This window comes from Maylandia zebra, linkage group LG18 (assembly GCF_041146795.1).
Source record: "Maylandia zebra isolate NMK-2024a linkage group LG18, Mzebra_GT3a, whole genome shotgun sequence".
Lineage (NCBI taxonomy): Eukaryota > Metazoa > Chordata > Actinopteri > Cichliformes > Cichlidae > Maylandia > Maylandia zebra.
In genome coordinates, this window is record NC_135184.1 from 3998904 (window position 1) to 4017900 (window position 18997).

At 41.5% G+C, this 18997-nt stretch overlaps 1 protein-coding gene across 1 annotated transcript; it reads right to left on the reverse strand.

The window, feature by feature from the left end:
- Window positions 1-5771: 5771 nt before the first annotated feature.
- Window positions 5772-17981, reverse strand: znf622 (zinc finger protein 622). The gene is made up of 7 exons (XM_004569452.5): window positions 17824-17981; window positions 16506-17094; window positions 16045-16329; window positions 15709-15871; window positions 15451-15566; window positions 14321-14464; window positions 5772-6903 (listed from the first exon to the last, which is right to left on the reverse strand). Exons 2-7 carry the CDS (start codon window positions 17086-17088, stop codon window positions 6770-6772), a joined length of 1425 nt encoding a protein of 474 aa, XP_004569509.2. The 5' UTR covers window positions 17089-17094; window positions 17824-17981; the 3' UTR covers window positions 5772-6769.
- Between the last annotated feature and the right edge of the window lie 1016 nt (window positions 17982-18997).

The following is an 18997-nucleotide window of genomic DNA, read 5'->3' on the forward strand; positions in this document are numbered from 1 at the left end:
GAAGCCATTAATAGTCTAAAGAAGGTGTGGTTGTAAGTGTTATTTATGCACAAGTCATTTTCATTTTTTGCTTTGAGTGAAATGTCTTTGGATGGTGTTCTTTAATCTTTCTCACTTCTTGATCTTGGGTTCTGGTGATGATAGAGTCACAAACAGTGTTTGTTTTAAAGGTCCTGATTGCATTTAAGGAGCATTTGACAGGGTAAGGTCATTTCATTAGTTATTCCATGAGTATCCATTATAGGAAAGTGTCTTTTGATGGTTGTTTTGGGGCCACGTGGAGAAGTGTTCTAACAGCCAGCTAATGGTCTTAAAGTTAAACTTCAGTATGTTAACAAGAAGTTAAATGTGACTTATTATACTCGTTTCCAGCTGCTTATTTCTAGTCTTAGGACTCTGGCATTGTAGCTTTGTGTAATTTATAGTTAATCTATTACCTGAAACAAGCCATTTAAACTTTATTTTACCTTTAATTTTATAGATCCACTAAAGCTGGGTTCTGTGAGTTTGTGGGAGACAAATGTTAATTATATGCAGTTATGTGAAAAACTTGTACTAGTATCACAGGCTTCTTTAACACGTTCTTGCACTCTGGTGATCACAGTGATGACAGTAAAAGTATTTGTTTTATGGATCTTTACGTAGACCCTGGATGCCATTTATATACAGGTGAGGGGTAAGATAGCCTCCTTAGAAATGAATAGAAAAGGATACCAATGGGGTATCTGATGTTACAGGAGCAATAAATCTAATGTCTGCTTCAGATCCCTGTAATGCCTAAAGGTTTACCCCATTTCCTTCAACACACTGAGAAATTTTGCAGTTTTAATAAAGCTTTAAGCTTAAAACAAATGTAAATAACGAGCGGGTGGTGGAATTATCTTTAATTACATGCTAAAAACAAACAGCAAAGAAATATCCTCAAATCAAATTTGAGCAAATCACAAATAATGTCATGAAGTTAAGCTAAAGTATTTTACTAGAATTTAACCAGTTCAGGTTAGCTGAGACTGGTGGGTTAAATGAGTTGGTTTCTAGATATGGTTTTGGAGATGACTTGATATTTGTTCTGTGCAGGATACAACTCTTTATAAATTGTAAAGGGCAGTTATTGATTTAAATCGAACACGGGGTCTTAGTCTACAATCTGCATTATTGCTTACAAGTATATCTGCCCTCCGAGGGGGAGTTTAAATATTTTGGCTCAGTTTCCACAGCACAGATGAAGCCTGGGCTGAGACACAAGCTTTTTCAATACGTTTCTGTGTAACAGTTTTAATCCACTACTGCAAAAATAACAAGCTTTAAATAAACCTTTAAATACATACATGCATCATTATTTAAAACAGACATTTTCAAATGTGAACCTCATTTTAATATCTAACCAGCTGGACGAAATTTGAAGAAGTCATCAAAACCATTTCTTCAAAAAAAGGAAAGACTTTCCATATGGGAGAAGCTCGTCGGAATTTCATGCATGACAATCCAGAGTAGTTGTCAGTGTAAGCTCTTTTTCTGTGTTTCATGCCCCTGTGGGAGTGTATTTGTGTTCATATTCAGCATATCAATGTTTCTCATTCAGCAGCTACCCACCCCCCTCTTTTTTTCCTTTCTTTTAGTAAATATAGAGCCTTGCTGCTTCACAATTTCCACTCGAACGTGAAGAAAAAGGATCCCAGTGAGTAAGAAGAAACAGGAGAATGAAACAAAGGATGTCACGGTGGCAATGAGTAATGATTCACCCAGCAAAACAAACGCTCCCGAGGAGCTCTGAGAGAGACTCTCAAGCTGAGAATAGTCCTGCTCGGCCTCCGTGGGAGGAAGTCTGTAAAGGTTAAAACTCAGCTGGGATTCTTTCTCTGAATGAATATAATTCTGTGTCTGTATATATCAGCTTTATTTCATCTTTGTTTTTCTTATTTAACATACGCAACACCCCCAGGCTTGAGAAAACGACAGAAAACGTCTCAGTTAATGCCAGATCCTCCTTTGCTGTTACCCAGTATCTATTATCATCCTCCAAATGGACCTGATAATAAAGTTCAAGGAGCCTCAGCTGGCGAATCATTTGTCGGAGACTGCTTTTCCAAGAAGAATCTTCTCTCTCATTTTTTTTTTTTTTTGAGGATGTCTATCGCTTTCCGGGGAGCAGGCCAGTAATGGACTCTAATGCAGCAAAGGAAATTATCCACTCATGTCCAATCACTACCTACGAGACACCGATCAATACCAGGTCCCCAGGGCTCAGAGGGAGACCGGGATCGTGCTGAGAGCAGGGAGGGCCGGGTGAACTGCTTCTCAACACATTGTGTTTAGGAGGGGTGGTGACTTAGGCAGTCTCTGAATCTACTTTTGAGTTTAACCTTCTGCCTGATGGGGCGGCGCCAATCTTCCTAATGAATTCAGACAGAGAAACTGAAATTTTCTTTCATATTTTTAGTTTTGTCTGTAAATATTTTATAATTTGTCTAAAAACAGCAGTTCTAATAATTCAGAAATTCATTAATTACTTAAGCTAAACGAGTTATACACCATATCAGACACAAGGCATGAAATCCTTTTTGTTGCCAGGTTGTAAAAAGTCACTTTTGCTGTCTTGAGGAGAAAGAAGAAAAATAATGTTATTAAAGTTATGATTCAGTCAGAAGAGCTGCAATAAATTCATAAATGAATAAAGAAAGTTTGACAGTTTTAAGTATTGCAAGGGATTTAACAGCTGACTCGTATAGCATCTAAAATAGACAGAAATCGAAACTCTTGCCTTGAGCTGACCTCTGATTGACAAAACTATTTTTAGAGCCATTCTGCAGCCTCAGTATAAGCTTTTAAATGGTTAATAAATGCACTTATGTTTTATTACTATGGTCACGATTTGTGGGAGAATAAAGGCTATGGAGACGATGCTAGGTGGAGCATCTCTAGCATAGCACTCCTGTTGTAGTTTTTCACTTTTTAACACATAATGAACTGTAGACAGTAAGTCCTATTTAATACAATATGGTTATTTTGCAAATTACGATCCATAGAATCAAAAAGGATCAATTCAATTTGTCTTAAAACCACAGTTGTGATAAGTCAGACTTTCATAAACTGCTTCAGTTATGCCAAACAAATTATAGACTGATGCATTTTACATCAGATATAAGAGATCAATATGAAATCCTTTTTTTTTTGTCAGGTTTTTCCATCTTGAGTGTTTTACAGTGTGGCCAAGACATTGTTACCCAATGATGGCATCGGTTTCACTGTCAGGTCCAACTCTAAAAATTCCCAACCAGTAGAGGATGTAATGGTGGCTACATCCATCCTTTATGCAAGTCTATGAGTTTAGCTCCGAGTACGATTACATTTACCAGTGATCATTTCAGGTGAAGGTACAGTGAGAGGATTTTGTCACTCTGCTTTGCTGGGAGGGGAATTTTGCTAGCATGCTTTTCGCTCCACTTTTCTTGTGCAAATCTATACAAAGGTATTCTGAGTGATCATCTTTTATCCTGTGATGAAACATTTCTATTCTAATAGGAGGGGTCTCATCCAAAATGAAAATGGCTCCAGCAATGGGGTTTGAGTATCAACATAATGTGAACATATCTGAACACAGATGGGAGTGCCCGACAGTGCTCTCCAACTTAAACATACAGAATGAAAGAATATCATTTGGAAGAACTGCGTACACCATCGATTATAGAGTTCCAGAGACTTGAGGAACCAATGGAGCTTTGAAGCTGTTATGGAGTTAGGTACTGGTCCAACACACTATTAGGACACCGTATGTTGGTTTTTTTTCATTGTCACCTTTTATATCAACTGAAACACTGTTGGTACTGAAGGGAGAATCATTAGAAATATCCATTTATGAAATAATTATTGGATAAACAAAAATTCTGACCTGATCTCAAAGATAATTGCTACGTTCTACGACTCATCCCGAGAGTGAGAAAGATTAAGGAACACCATCCAATACCAAAGACATTTCACTCAAAACAAAAGATGTTACTCTCACTATGGTGCGAGGGGAAACGTCGGTGAATTGTGAAAGTGGATCAGATTCAACCTCTGTGGAAAAATAATATCTGCATGAGATTTAGTGCCAGTATGATCTTAGATATCTCAGTCTGGACTAAACTGGTGGACAGGCTGATGGACACTGCTGTCCTGAAGCCATGCTGCCAGCATGACTAAAAATAATTATTTCCATGAAAGTGAGGGGGAAGATAATCAAGCCCAGCTATGATCCAATCATTCAAATCTCTTTAATCACTCAATTTTTAAGCGGATGAAACAAAAAACACACCCCCTAATGAAAATAAGCTGCTAATTCGTTTGGGAGGAGGGGTCTTTACATGAATTTGGTTTATTTAATTCCATTTTAATTTCACAAAAACACCCTGAGGTAGATTTGTCACAAAAATGTTCAATGAGACAGTGTTCTATATCATCAGCTTCTAAAACAACCTGTATCAACCATCAGAAAGAAGTCTGTCTAGTTAGCATCACCTCCTCCAATGACTTCCACAGTGCTAACGCTTCTTAGCCATCTGCCCCATCCCTCTCCACGTCATCCTGATCAATTAGTCTCCTTCTCGCCGTCGGCCAGTCTGCATGGCCCCTCCTCCTCTGCTTTTCCTGTCGACTATGTCAAACAGTGGTGTGCTGTACGGGCAAAGAGCCCTAAACCCCTGAAACCATCGAGCCGCAAACACTCTCCCAGCCGACGAAAGGAAGTGGAGAGCCTGCCAAAGATAAAGTGGAGCACCACAAACAAATGGAGTAACTGAGCTCATTAATGTGGCAGTGCGGTGGGTCAGCATCCTGCCGAAGCCCAATCGGCTTTCGATTACATCATCTGCACGAGGCTCAGAGTCATTGATAAATCTGACGTATCTGAAAGCAGCAGAGTGATCATGGGAGGAAAATTGCAATGTCACAGTGAGGAAAAAAAGTGTTTTCAAATTTCTCATAAATGAAAAAGAATAAATATAGTAACAAGCATCCAAGTGTCATTGATAAGAGTAAATACTTGTGAAGTGAGGTGTTGCTTCTCTGACTGTGGTGAATTAAAAATGATAGAAAAACATAAATGGGAAACAAAGAAGAGAAATGTGGTAGTAAATATGTCATAACTGCCAACTTCAACCACTGTTGTGAACTGGACTTAATGATAGTTGTATATCCATCAACCACAACATTGCAATCACCTGTACGATACCACGTAAGTCCTCGTCCTGCAGTTGAAGAAGCTCTGATCTTGAGACTAGTCTTGGGCCTAAGAGGCTGTCTTCAAAATATTTAGGTGAACAGAATTATTTTGAAGTTGCATAAGTGTCCATTTACATCAGCATTTGGCTGAAAGGCACTTTATATTCCAATGTAAATACCCGATTTCTGAGATTGAAAACCCCCAACAATCAGACGATCCCCGAACAACAATTAGGGACGTGAGAGAAACAGAACGCTATTAAGACGAAGAAACCTCCAGACAGACTGACGTTATCACGATATATCATTCTTTTGCCCAACTATAAATATTTTTTTGCTTCAAAATCCACTGTGGTAACTGTACAAAACGTATGCACCTGACTGTATGTCTCATATGAAGGGCCTGTTTCATCTAGTTGGAAGCGAAGCAATCGTCACATTGTTGAAAGGATGAGGAGTTGATTGATTTAAGCACAAACAAAACAATGCTGATTTTAAAGATTCAGTTTTTTTCTATTTAAACACAAAATATAAAAAGTAAGGAAACATTGCATCAGGAAGACTGCGATGTATGCGGTAAATATCAAACATTTATTTATCATGTTGAACGACAAAGATGAAATCCTATCAGTTAAATAAGTTTTGTCCAAAGTATTAAAACAGTTTCTTATCATTTATGTAATGTAGCTTTTACAGGATTTATATAATTTCAAAAAGAACTCATAAGTGTGATTCGTGTCCTTGATCTGTTTTCAAACAGGCCGTTTTCAAAATGAAGTCGATAAGAGCTTCCAGGATCTCTATCACAATTTCAAGGAGATTTACAGAGAACCTGCACTTTGTACAGCAGCATTTGAGAAATGACAGATGATTTTTTTCACCAAAGTAAATTAAAGGCTCTAAAAAATTCAAGAAGCTTTATCAAAGATCAAAGATAAAGATTTACCACATCAAAGATTCCCTGCAATCGTCAACCCTCAAAACTGGCATTAGTGCATTACTTTAAATGCAACAAAGAATGACTGTAATCAGGTTTTCAGTATAGGCTGTACACAAAAGATGGGTGGACCCAATGGAGAAATGCTTGAAACCTGCATTTTTTCACTTTATCTATGACCTTTTCTGATGAGCATCCACTGGTTTCAACTCATATTTAACACAACATTTTAAATTTTGGGAATCTTGGTCGTATTTAGAGTAAAATAGTTGATGAAGAAGAACATAATTTGAGGTCTTGGCTACCCTGTGATAAATAAGGATCCAGAGTATAACCCTGTAGTATCTTTTGGTTTCCTGGTCTAATCCACACATTACTTATGACATCTCGCTTAAAAGTGTGACTGACAATTTTCTGTGTTTGAGGCTTAAAAACAAGACTTCACAAACCAGTGAGTGACACAATGGCCACATCCATCCTTTTCATACAGTCTGTGCGTTTGACGAGCCCGATTTCTGTTCCTACCACTGTTCAAGGACATCTGCCTGATTTCTTGGAGTTAGTGAAGATGTTAAACTTCAGAGCTTGCCAGTCCTTTTCTCATTTAGCTCCGTCCTGTTATTCAGTCCGAGTTTAGAACATAACTTGGGCTCTGAAGTGCTTCTGCTTGATGGTGTTGTGGCTTATGCCCATCTTCAGCATCCACTTGGACTTCATCATCTGTACATACTGCATGTCTTTCTGTTTCTGATTGAGGGCACTGTTACCTAAGAGACAGAAAGATGAGGGAGTTAGTAACATGTGAGCAGTGTGTCAGAATATCAAATCGCAGAGGTTTTCTCAGTTAAAATTTGATAAACAATGAGCACAAGGTGTCACATCGACCACAGACAGCAGCAAATGACACAAATTTAAATTAAAACAGTAAAGCTAACATTTTGTCATAAGTGATTCTTGTGACCATTTTTTTGGTCTTAAAATATACATTTTCATTATTATTTGCAAGTAAAATGTAACACGTTCGCCTTCTGGCCACAGTAATAAAGCTAAAAATTGTTGCCATTATTTAACAGCCCAAATGGGACAGTCTGCGATGAGCTGCATGGAGCAGGGCCACCAAAGTGTGCAGCAAAGAGAGGAGAAACATGCAAAGCCAACGACATCTAAAGCCATCAAACAATGCTCTGTGGAACTCCTTAGAAATTTACCAAAATCTCTCTACAGGAGGGGGAGATACAGGAGAGGTGGAGGAAGATCTCAGCCTGGGTGTTTATTGTCTTATGTAGTCTGGAAGAAGAGTGGATGGTGGGGTGGGTGCAGTTTTCTCTGTGGTGGGGTTGGGTGGACTGTCCTGGGCTCTGTGGGGCCGGGAGGCGCTGCTGCGCTGGGCCCCGGTCTGGATGGGCCTGGGCCCCCTTTCCCTGGTGGGTCGCGGAGTATGGGGGTGCCTACTGGGGTCAGCGGGGGAGCTGGCCCCAGGGAGGGGTCACTTGCCCCTCCCTTCCTTCCCTCCCCATCTCCAGCTGCCTCCCTCTTCCCGCTCCATCACAACCACCCACCTTGGAGTAGGGGTATGTCACCAGGGTGCAGAGGAGGCCACCCCCCCCCCCCCCCCCCCCTCTGTCCCCTTCTGGCTGCCTCTGCCTCAATTTTATCCCACAACTTAGACATTCACATTACTCACACTCTCATTACACATACATATAGGATCTTGGGGGTGGGCACGATACACAGAATCCAAAGTACCATCAGGGTGTACACCCCACCCCTGGCGTCGTTGCCCACCTCTCAATGTTAAATACACGTAGACATTGAGGGCTAGCAGGTGGGACCATGCGCTTACCTGCTGCTCTCTGGCAGGTAGCTCCATGCCCTCCTGGGTTTTAAATGCACCTTAAAACACACATGCATCAACACTACAATGAGCGGGTGGAGGGAGGTTTGGAGTCTTCTCTCACCCCCATTCTCTGCGACCTGCTGGAGCGGGGGGGCTAGGAGGAGGAGTTGGCCGTCCGACTGCGGTCTGGAGTGTGGGGCCTCCCTGCTGCTGCGGAGTCGGGGCGGTCTGCCTCCCCCCACCGCAGGGAAAAGGGTAACACCACCTGGGTCTGGGTGCAGTTCCCCCCCCTCCAGGGGCAAGGGTACCTAGACCCGGTTTGTAGAGTACGCTTGGGGAGTGTGATCGTGTGTACAGCGTCTCTTTATGTCTGTCTCCACGTTGGTTGAGTGTGGAGTAAGTGCATATGAGAGCATGAGGGTGGGAATGGATGTTTGTATATGTGTGTGCCTGTATGTCTGTGTCTATATGTCAGGTTGGGTGTCAGGCGCCACCTCTCTGGGGACATCTTAGGCCCTCCAAGGTATGGAGGCCTATCTCCCCCTACCACCACTTCCCCTGCCAGTGGCGGACTCCCTCAGACGTCGGTGCGTTGGTGGTTCTTTGTGTCCGGGGATGGGCGTCCAGGTACACACCGGCTCACTCCTTGGCGGCCGCTTATCGGGGCCTGGAGCCTGGGGCTTGCTCGGGCCACTTCGGAGGTGGGGTGCCCCCGACCTCTCGGCCTGGGGCTCGGTCACTCAGGCACGGCTGGCTGCCGGCGGAGCTCACGGGCGCGTCACTGCAACTCCCCCTGGCTTCTGCTCCGCGGCTGCTGAGTGAGCCCTCATCTGGGACTCTCCTCAGCTCTTTCTGGGACAGTGGCGCGGCTGCCCCTCTGTTGGTCTTCCTTGGTCTCTTGTGTTCTGGGGGCCTCTGGATGTCTGGAGTTTTGATCTCCTCCATACCTGCTTCATGCCCTGGAGGACGGGGCTGTGGCCCCCCCACACCCTCTAGCAGATCATTACATGAAGGAACCTTTTAAAAACAAGCGCGTCCATGCTCACAGGTGTACACACGGGTGATCACACCCACAAACTACACCCTTTTTGGCTCCTACCTCAAAGCACACTGTGTTCTGTTGATCTTATGTGCTGCACAATAATGTTTAATATTTAGTATTTACTGTCATATTCCCATATATCATTGTGATGTTGTTTATTCTATTACTCTTGTTCTCTTCTGCTTGTTTTCTTTTTTCTTTCTCAGCAGGTGACCCAGGTGATTGATATATGCATTTTCTTTTCTTTTTTTCTTCTTTTTTTTCTTTTTCTGCTCATTCTGTTGGTTTTTGTCTTTTGCCCTTCTCCCCCGTCCCTCTTCTCAGCTGTTTCTCTTTCCCTCTTTCTTTCTCCCCTTCTTTCCCCCAGTCAAGTCTGTCCCATGTTCAGTAAGTGAAAATAAAATAAACAATAAAAGGTGAATCAAATGGACCATTATGGCAAGGCTGGGATGGTCAATTTGGTAAAGTAAATCCGTTGGGCATCTTTCTTTGCCTTTAGACAACAATTCTGATGGCAAAAGAGCCAAACGGGACAGGCAAAAAAAAAAAAAAAAAAAGAAATTTACCAAAATGAGTCTCGATGCTAAATAATTGTTCAATATGTCCCTGCAAATATTGAGCAAAAGTGTTTTTTTAAATGCCTTTACCACTCCAAAAAAGGTTGACATTTTATACATTAATATAAATGTTATATGACTGAAATAATGGCAGTTAATCATTTGTGCATGTGTGGCTTAACTTCAAACAGCTAGCACTGTTGTTGGTCCTATCTGTGCATAATAGTCTAGTTTGTTCCACAGAAGACAGCCAAACAAAGCAAAGCTACCAAATCTGTTTACAAATGGGTTTAACTTAGTAAATAAGTAAGAACCACATAATTAACAGTGACTAATATGTTTCAATCCTAACTGATGCTTCGCATTTAACCCTCCTGTTATGTTGGTTTCCTGGAACACCATTTATGGTCCTGGGTTAATTTGACCCGGGGCAAATTTACTCATCCAAAAGTGTCAGAAACACTGGCATTGATTATTTTACAATTTTCTTTTATAATTTTTATTTTTTTTGTTTTCTGTAGTGATGCAGATGACGTGTGACATCTCTTCTGTTCTGGGTCAATCTGACCCGCAACATAACAGGAGGGTTAAAAAACAAACAAACAAAAAAAACCCCAAAAAACCCCAAACAAAAAAAAAAAACATGTTGGACGACATATTCCATGATTGTGGAAAAGAGATTATTCTGTTTCAGAAGGTTCAAACTAATAGTCTGCATCAAGCAAAGAAAACAATTGAGAAAAAGAATTAAACTACTACAACTGGGATAAGAACTATACATATACATTTGGAAAGTGTTGCTCAGTGTTGTGAACATCAACTACTTCAGCTGTTAGTGAGGGTAGGGGCCGTGTGCCTGCCTGTCTGCAGCATTGCTAAAGGTGGTCCAACAAAATATTAGATTGTATAACAACCACTGGGCACCTACTCGGTCCATCGCCATTTGTGTTTTAAGGGGGGAATCTTTGCATGAATTTTTCTTTTGGCAGTCCTTTCCCACTGGCTCAGTACAAGTCCTGGTGCAGAGCCAGTCCAACTTTGATGCCTAATGATAATCATCCAAGCACTGACATCAGTGGAAGCAATCATATTAATGCTCAGTAATTTGGGGAGTAAAAGCGTATTTCAGAATTAAACTGTAAAGCTCAGTTGCCAAATAGTGCCAGAAGGTGGCGTTTTTGTTTTTTTTGTTGTGTTGACACTGATCTTCTGCTCTGCGATTTATTGTTAGCAAATATATTGCCATTTAGGGCCCGAGCACTGAGAATGCGAAGGCCCTATTGTATCTGCTCCGTTTCTTCTTCTTATTATTATTATTCAGGCAAAACAAGCGCCTTTTTGAGGGCTCAAAAACTCGTGAAATTTTGCACATGCATCAGGTCTGGTGAAAAATTTCGTATTTTAATTGTTTTACATATGAGCACTGGGAAATGGCTCTAGAGCGCCACTTATGCGTTGTTAAATGCAGCCCTACGAACACATCGTTTGAGCTACATGTATGAAATCTGGCACACGTGTGTATCATTCCGAGACGAACAAAAAAGTCACTGGGCCCATTGACGCAAACCCAACAGGAAGTCCGCAATTTAAAAGTGAAGGTGACATTTTGGCTCTAATTTTGCCATTTCCATGCCTCGAACTTCTGCGAACTCCTCCTTGGGATTTGATTGCATAAACTTCATCTTTGGTCAGTGTCAACTACACACCTGGGCCATGTTAAATTGCGGAGATTTTGAGTTTTCGGGATACGGTGAGGCCGTGGCGCCATGGCAAATTTCGATGACTCGCCATGAAAATCTTATTGCCTCTCACTCTGTCATACATTGTCCGATCTGGACCAAAGAGCACACATATGATAAAGCTCCACCCCTGAACATATTTCAACTGCCACATTTGACATCGGGGAGAGCGCCACCTTTTGGGAACAGGAAATGTCATGTTTTACACTTTGGGATACAGTATTGTGATGGGTGACATCTGCAACCTCAAAATTCTCCAGGAAAGCATTAAGGAGTTGGTCTTGGGTTACAGTGAAAGCTGTAAGTTTTCGCAAAAGGGTGTGACCCCAGCAGCATGGCGAATTTTCATGTCTCACCATGAAGAAACAAATTAGTATAACTCAATGAAATCCAGTCTGATCAGTACCAGACTTTACAGACATGATGCCAGACCCGCCCTGAACAGATTGATATGCCCATTGTCAGGAATACGCAGAGCGCCACCTAGTTGGAACAGGAAATGTCATGTCTTACACTTTGTTGTACTGATTTTCACAGGTTCGTCGTGGCCACCTCAAAAGCGATGAATATCACCATCAGTCCCTTGTGATGCTTCAGTGCGAAAATTGTGACTTTAAACTGAACGGCACACCCTGGTGGCAACGCTGTTCACCATGAAAGATGAAGTGGGCTTGGAAAGTTCAAAAAGTCTTGAAATTTGGCACACAGCTCCAATGTCATGAAAGCTCTTGTTTTGTGATCATTTTCATTGAATAGCGCAAAACTGAACAGCACCCCCTACAAAATGTCAAAACATCAGCCCCTGCTCTGTGTTTCATCTACGAGTCTGAAACCTGGTAAGCTTATGGAAGATATCAAGATGTACAAAAAAGTCTCTTGGAGCAATATCCCAAATCCAACAGGAAGTCAGCCATTTTAAAATTAATGTGTCATTTTGGGGACATTTCCCCTCTTTTCAGGCTCCGTATTTTGACGAACTCCTTCAAGGGATTTCGTCAGATTGACGCGATCTCCAGTGCGTGGAATCTAAAGACCTTTGTGATGTTAAATTGCAAAGCTTTTTACGTTCAGGGAAACGGGGTGGTCATGCGACACGTGGAGTTTCAAACACTCGCCAAAAAGCAGTAATCTGCTGTCACTCAAAAACACAATGTCCAATCTCTCCCAAAGGTCGCAGGCATGATGAGACTCGAGCTCGGAAATGTTTGTTATGCCATTTGTCAATAATCGTAACGCTGCTTGCAGCTTTAATTGTATTTGTATCTGTTATTGCTCTTAATTGGTTCTGTGAAGCACTTTGGCATACCTCTGGTTTTAATGTGCTATATAAAATTGTATTGTATTCTATTGTATAGCTGTGTGTTGTTTGGCTCTCTGTTTTTAATCGGGCTATATAAATGGAATTATTATTATTATTGACCTTTATCACCAACAGCAGCTGAATAATGAAGCTCCCAGGAGTTTCTGGGTATTATTTACAAGAATTGAGGAAGGATTAATAACTGAAAATCATAATGCTGCAGGCTGTAGCATAGCGATACAACAATGAATAATGATCTGGACTAAGATCCTCAAAGATGATTGGATAAACAGAGGAAATTCAGCTCTGCACTAGGGCTGGGCGATATATCGAGTTTTTAAAAAATATCGATATATTTTCATACGAGATATAAGATGTGACAATATCGTTTATATCGATATAGTCTATGTTACGTTATAATTATACTTGTGGAGCCGCAGGTTTGCCTCTCTTTCGTCCACTTTTGTCTCTACGCAACGTTACTCGGCCTCGCCTCTCCTGCACTGAACACAACTCCCCCTCCCCCATAGCTTCACCTGCAGGCAATGACAAGATGAAAGCGGAAAATCTCCGTTAGCGAGTTACCGTGCGTGGGGCTGGATGGCGTCAACGTGTTAGCGAGCTAACCGCGCTAACGACATGCAGCCCAGAGGGGCTGCACGGCCTAAAATCCTTTCCTTTTCTCAAAAATCGACAGTGCGCCTTATGTATGAATTCTGGTTGTGCTTACTGACCGCGAACCGATTTTATGTGGTACACAGTGCTCAGCAATCTGTCAAAAAATGTTTTAATATGACTTTGCTAAGCTACGGAGCTGCACCGCTTGATGGATTGTCGGAGAATTACGGCTACAGAGGAGGAGCCTCGCGGAGTGATACGTACTGTGTGTGTATAAGGACCACAAATGGCACCTGTTCAGAGACGTGGTGCAGCTGTGAAATCTGTCTCTTTGTTATTGTGCTCAGCGTCTATTAGTTTACATTTTGACTGCACAATTGTGAGCTTTTTGTTATGCACAAAAACAACATTGTTTTCTTTTATTTATGGACCATGATTATTTAATATATGCTGATAATTTATTTTTGAGTAATATCTACGCTGTATGTAAATAAAAGTGCCCGTGTGACATCTGGGACACAGTGTGACTAAGAACTCTCTTTTTGTTCTTAACTTATGGCTTAAAAAAAAAAAAAAAAAAATCGAGATATATATCTTATATCGCCATCCAGCTAAAAAATATCGAGATATGAATTTTGGGTCATATCGCCCAGCCCTACTCTGCACTATAGAAAATCATGTTTCTTATTAAAAACCTTTCCACAGCCACATCTTTTTCTAAACCTCTTAACACTTAGAATCATTATTTTCTTCTATTGCATTTTTAAGACATAGTAACATCCTTGATTAACCATCATCTTCATCATCATCTTGTAGCTCAGCTTGCTACAAAAGAATAGTGCTAACAGTAATGGTCTCCAAGGGTAGAATGACTGCTGAACGGCGCACACAGTCTACGCAGCATGTGGAGGAGTAACAAGCCTAAGCTAACACAGTAAAGGCTTTGACATGGAAACAGGGTCGACAACTCATTGCTGAACAAGCAGGCTGCACTGTCATAAAGTCATAAAAGTGATTCATAAATTGAGCTGCGACAAAACTTACTAACTAAATGATATCATGCTTTTTGACGAGTGTTTACTGACTCTTACCTGTATCTCCTCCCCAGCCGAGGGATTTGTACTGCCGGAGCACTCTGCCAACGGCGTTCTTATTGTGGGTCAGAACCACCGCTCGCTGGGCTCCGAACCGCTGTTTGTAGTACCTCATAAGAGAGCGGTGGCCAATCTTAGCACCTGAAGAAACACACAGCAAAGACATGGATTCTGTTACAACAGAGAAATCTAAAGAAAGACTTGCTCAGCAGTTCTGCAGCAGCAATCAATTCTGCCATGTTTTTCCAGTCGGACAAGGCAAATCAGACAACGATAAAGTGCTAATTATTTTTCTTCTTAAGATAAGATCAACAGGAAATAGAAGAGGCCAGCAGTGAGTAAGCAGTTATCCAAATGTACTGCTGGTGGCTCACCCTTTCATTGATTTTAGTAATAGTTATTTAATATTTTTACTATCCAAAAAATCCCAACAAAAACGGCAAAGTTAATACATACTTATATGTATTATTTTCCAAATTTACTAAACCCATTAAGATGTTGCCTGTTGTTTTTAATAGGTTCCAAATTTGTAAATTTAGAATGTACACAGCATTTCAGACAGGGATGATTATGAAATTATTGATATTATGAGCTGATGCAGTTGGTCTGAACAGGTTATATTTTCATAGGACTAGATATCATTAAAACTACAGAATGTGCCTTAATTCCTTAATTTTGGAATCATCTGAATTTATCACATCTTTCTTGTGTTCTTCTCTTACTAAAACCCCCAAATTCCAACAGCTTGTTAACTGAAAGTAACTTTCATTCTTCAGACGGAGCAAACTATCAAAAAAAAAATCAATGGTGGAGTCTTGCAAATTAATTTATTTCAACATTCCTGACCAAAAGGACTACAAATATTAATTATTGTTTATATGTGATTATTTTACAGGTTGTTGTTGTTAATACACCACAGCATATATCTAAATTTGGACAATCAGCATTGCGGTCTGAATCTATGTGACCCATTACCAACTAAAAACCAAATCGGTGCCGATTTTTATGTTAGCTATGAAAAGTTTAGAGTTATGGCTTATAGAGCAAGCATTCATATAATTCCTTTACATACATTTAAGACTTGACCAGGATTTCCAATTATAAAAACTAATCTCATTTCAAGTCACCTGAAGGGAGCATCAGCTCCATCGTCTCGTCGTCATATTCCAGGTTCTTGTCATCAGCCAACTCTTCATCATCCATTTCAGCATCCTCCCCCTCTTTTCTGTCAGGGTAACTATTCCTGTTGGCAAAAGAAAAGTGAAAATCAATGAGCCTTTGATGGGTTTAACGAAGCAAGATGCATTATATCCATTCCCACTAAACAAAAAAGGACCCTATTTGCTAAACATTAAAGAGAGGCTCTGGTTAAAAGTCTTTATTACCTGAAGTCATAGAAGTCTGCAAACTCCAGGGCGGCATCGCCATCTGTGAAGAGCTTACAGTGGCTTTTGTCTAACATGTGACTCTGTACTGCTTCTGATGAGTAAAATGAACGCCCCTTTTCGTTACACCATAAGCACACGTTCCCAGCACCGACTTTTTCTCCTGTAAAACAAATAAATTTTAAAAAATTGTTAGAGCACAAAAGAAAAAAAACATTTATGTGCAAAAGAATGTTTTATTTTTTATGTATGTGATAATCCTGACCACATCTTTCTGTAACTACACCATTATATTAATACAAGCCTTGCTGCTGCAATTTTACAGTCAAAACTCACCGAGGTAACGGATGAGGCCCTTCAGATCTACGAGGAACTCCACATCAGGGATGAAGAAACTGTGGACTTTGGTCATGTGTGTGACGTTCTTCATGAGGGACTTGGAGTGGTGGGAACAGAACAAGCAGTCAGTGACGGGGATGGAGCCGGGTAGAGCGGGAGGTTGGGTGTCAGACAGAGCGGTGGACTCTCCCTCCTCCTGATCCATCACCTCCTCTTCATCATCTGCCTCCATCTCATCACCATCATCGCCCTCATCATCTTCATTTACATCCTCCCAGTCTTCTGCAACATTTTTATGGAAATACATTCAAACTAAGACAACATGACATTTTCACTGCTTTTTCCCCTCTAAATTTAGTGCAAGTGTTGATGTCAACGTTCAGTTTATAATGTTCTGTGGGTGCGGCAGGACATTCAGACAGTTGAGAAATGCTTTTTATTTCATTTAATCTGCTCACCTTCACCTTCACCAGCTGTGCCACCTTCTTCTCTTTCTCGCCTCTTGGCTTGCTCCTCCAGCCACATCATCCTGGGAGGTTTATCCAGCTTCTCAGTCCTCTGCTTTGTTGCTCCTTGTGAGGTCTGTGCATGGTCTTGCTTGGCAGGGCTCGATCTCTGCTGTTCTTTCAGCGCCTGTTGCAGGGCCTTATTCCTTGCGTCATTATCCACCTTTTCATCACTAAGCCCCTTCTCCAGGTTCTTCTCATTCATCTTCTCCACTCTCCTCTGGGCAGCGAGAAGGGTCTGCTTTTCGGCCTGTTGGTGTTTGTGGGACTGCAGGTGGTTCTGGTAAGCATTGGCGCTGGAGAACTTCTTGTTGCAGATGGTGCAGTACTCAGTGGCTGATGCATCGGTCAGCTGCTGGTCAGCAGCGGCCCTCTGAGCGAGGACACGTTCCTGGAAGTTTTCAGCAGTGACGGGGGGCATGTCGGCCACCTTCCGCTTCAAGTTGTACCGATGCCAGTCGGTTTTATAGTGTGCACGCTGCACCTCACCATCTGCGAAAGCTACTCGGCAGCTGATGCAAGTATATGAGGCCATGGGAACCTGGGGATTCAAGTAGGTTTACTTTCAGCATATAGCACAAAAAAACCCCAAAAAAACAACAACAAAAAAAAAAATCACAGGCATCTCAATGTAGAGATGTTTAGCCGTAAACAATTTTATTTAAAAGAAAGTTGGTTCTCTGGAGTTGGTTATGTCTAGTTTGTTAAATGTTTTATTTTGTTTGCCCTTTCTGATGCTTCTTAACGATACCATTAAAATTAGCCCTTAAAATCTGAATTTTAAATGCAAGATTAACTGAAAAAACGACGTTTTCACGTACAAACATTCACCGTTGTTTTATGTGACAACCATAAAATGCATATTTTTAAAAAAAAGAAAACCACGTGTAATGTTTATACATTTCCTTTTCAGACACGTGATGACGTCATTATTTTTAATGACCCGTCTGTATATGGATGTTAGCTAGGAGGGTTAGCATACGGAGCTAGCCATTAGCCGGCTAGCGTTGTGAAGTCACGTGTTTACCTAACCACGCAGATTATTAACGATACTACACGCACACTGAATCTAAAATAGCTGCTACAACATTCAGTGTTTACACGGTGGCGCTGCGCTGTTCCGAAATAAACGTACTGGGCAGAAACCAGCTCGGAAATTTCACGCATTTCACCGCAAACACTGAAGCTAACAGCAGCTAAAATCATACGTTTGTAACGGTGACGACAGCAGCACATTACCACCACCGACTCTCCACCAATATTTACTCACCTGTTCAATGAGATGACTTCTCCGAAAAAGGTGTTTTAACCACTTTCTGGTATGTGCGCACCTGTCTCAATTCCGTAACTACACCACAAAAACACGAGGATGACTTCCTGGTGAACTTTGAACTTCCTTTTCGTGGTGGGGTTTTTTTCTGATCTGGCGCATCACTGCCACCTACCGTGTATAAAACGGTTCCTGTTATACAAGGATGGCTAATCTTTCACAACAAAAAGCTTTTATTGTGAACTGAAACTCAAGTAAAACAAAGGCTAGCCGTTAAAAAAAAATTTTTTTTAAAAAGAGGAAAAACAACTTGAGAGCTAAATATATATATAGAGAGAGACATATAAAGAGACACAGACATGTCTTTGGACGTTTGGATTAAGCAGGAGTACCCACGCAGACACGTGGCCAGCTGGTGGATTTAAACAACGTAAACCCCAAATATTCTTGCTGTGAGGCCATAGTGCTAACCACTAACTGTGGGCAGATTTTTTGGTTTTGTTTTGTTTTTAAGTCAGATCTGTGATGGTAATCAGTTTAACCTGGGTGATAAACTGAAAGGGTATAGGCTTGAACTGTTGGATTTTATTCCCACTGCTCTCAACACCTGTCTTATCTTCTGGAGGTATCTTGCATCCTGATTGTTATTCCCTCTAGTCTGCCCTTGTGACATTTTTCCCTTGTAGCTGAGTGTACACACTGAATGGATCATTGGATCCAAACAGGCCATTTATTTTCTTGGCCTCTGCTTCCGTCGTATATTACTACTATAGTTCCCAGAGCTGTCTTTGTTTGGTAATGGTAAATGGCCTGCATTTGTATAGCGCTTTTCTAGTCCATAGGACCCCAAAGCACTTTACACTACATTCAGTGATTCACCCATTCACACACTGGCGATAGCAAGCTACATTGTAGCCACAGCTGCCCTGGGGCGCACTGACAGAGGCGAGGCTGCCGGACACAGGCGCCACCGGGCCCTCTGACCACCACCAGTAGGCAAACACGGGGTTAGTATCTTGCCCAAGGATATTTGGCATGCAGCCAGGATGCAGCCTGGGATCGAACCACCGACCTTCTGATTAGTGGCTGACCTGCTCTGCCACCTGAGCTACAGCCACCCTGGCAGTTTCTAGAGCCTCAGTTATGGACATCTTGTTTTACTTACTTTTCATAT

What these genes read in the sequence shown, in the direction of transcription:
- znf622 (XM_004569452.5), bottom strand. Translation starts at nt 17,088, where the DNA reads ATGGCCTCATATACTTGCATCAGCTGCCGAGTAGCTTTCGCAGATGGT. An exon ending in GGGCCTCATCCGTTACCTCG is followed by an intron (nt 15,872 to 16,044) that starts GTGAGTTTTGAC and finishes TTTGTTTTACAG; the next exon opens with GAGAAAAAGTCGGTGCTGGG. An exon ending in GCAGACTTCTATGACTTCAG is followed by an intron (nt 15,567 to 15,708) that starts GTAATAAAGACT and finishes TTTTGCCAACAG; the next exon opens with GAATAGTTACCCTGACAGAA.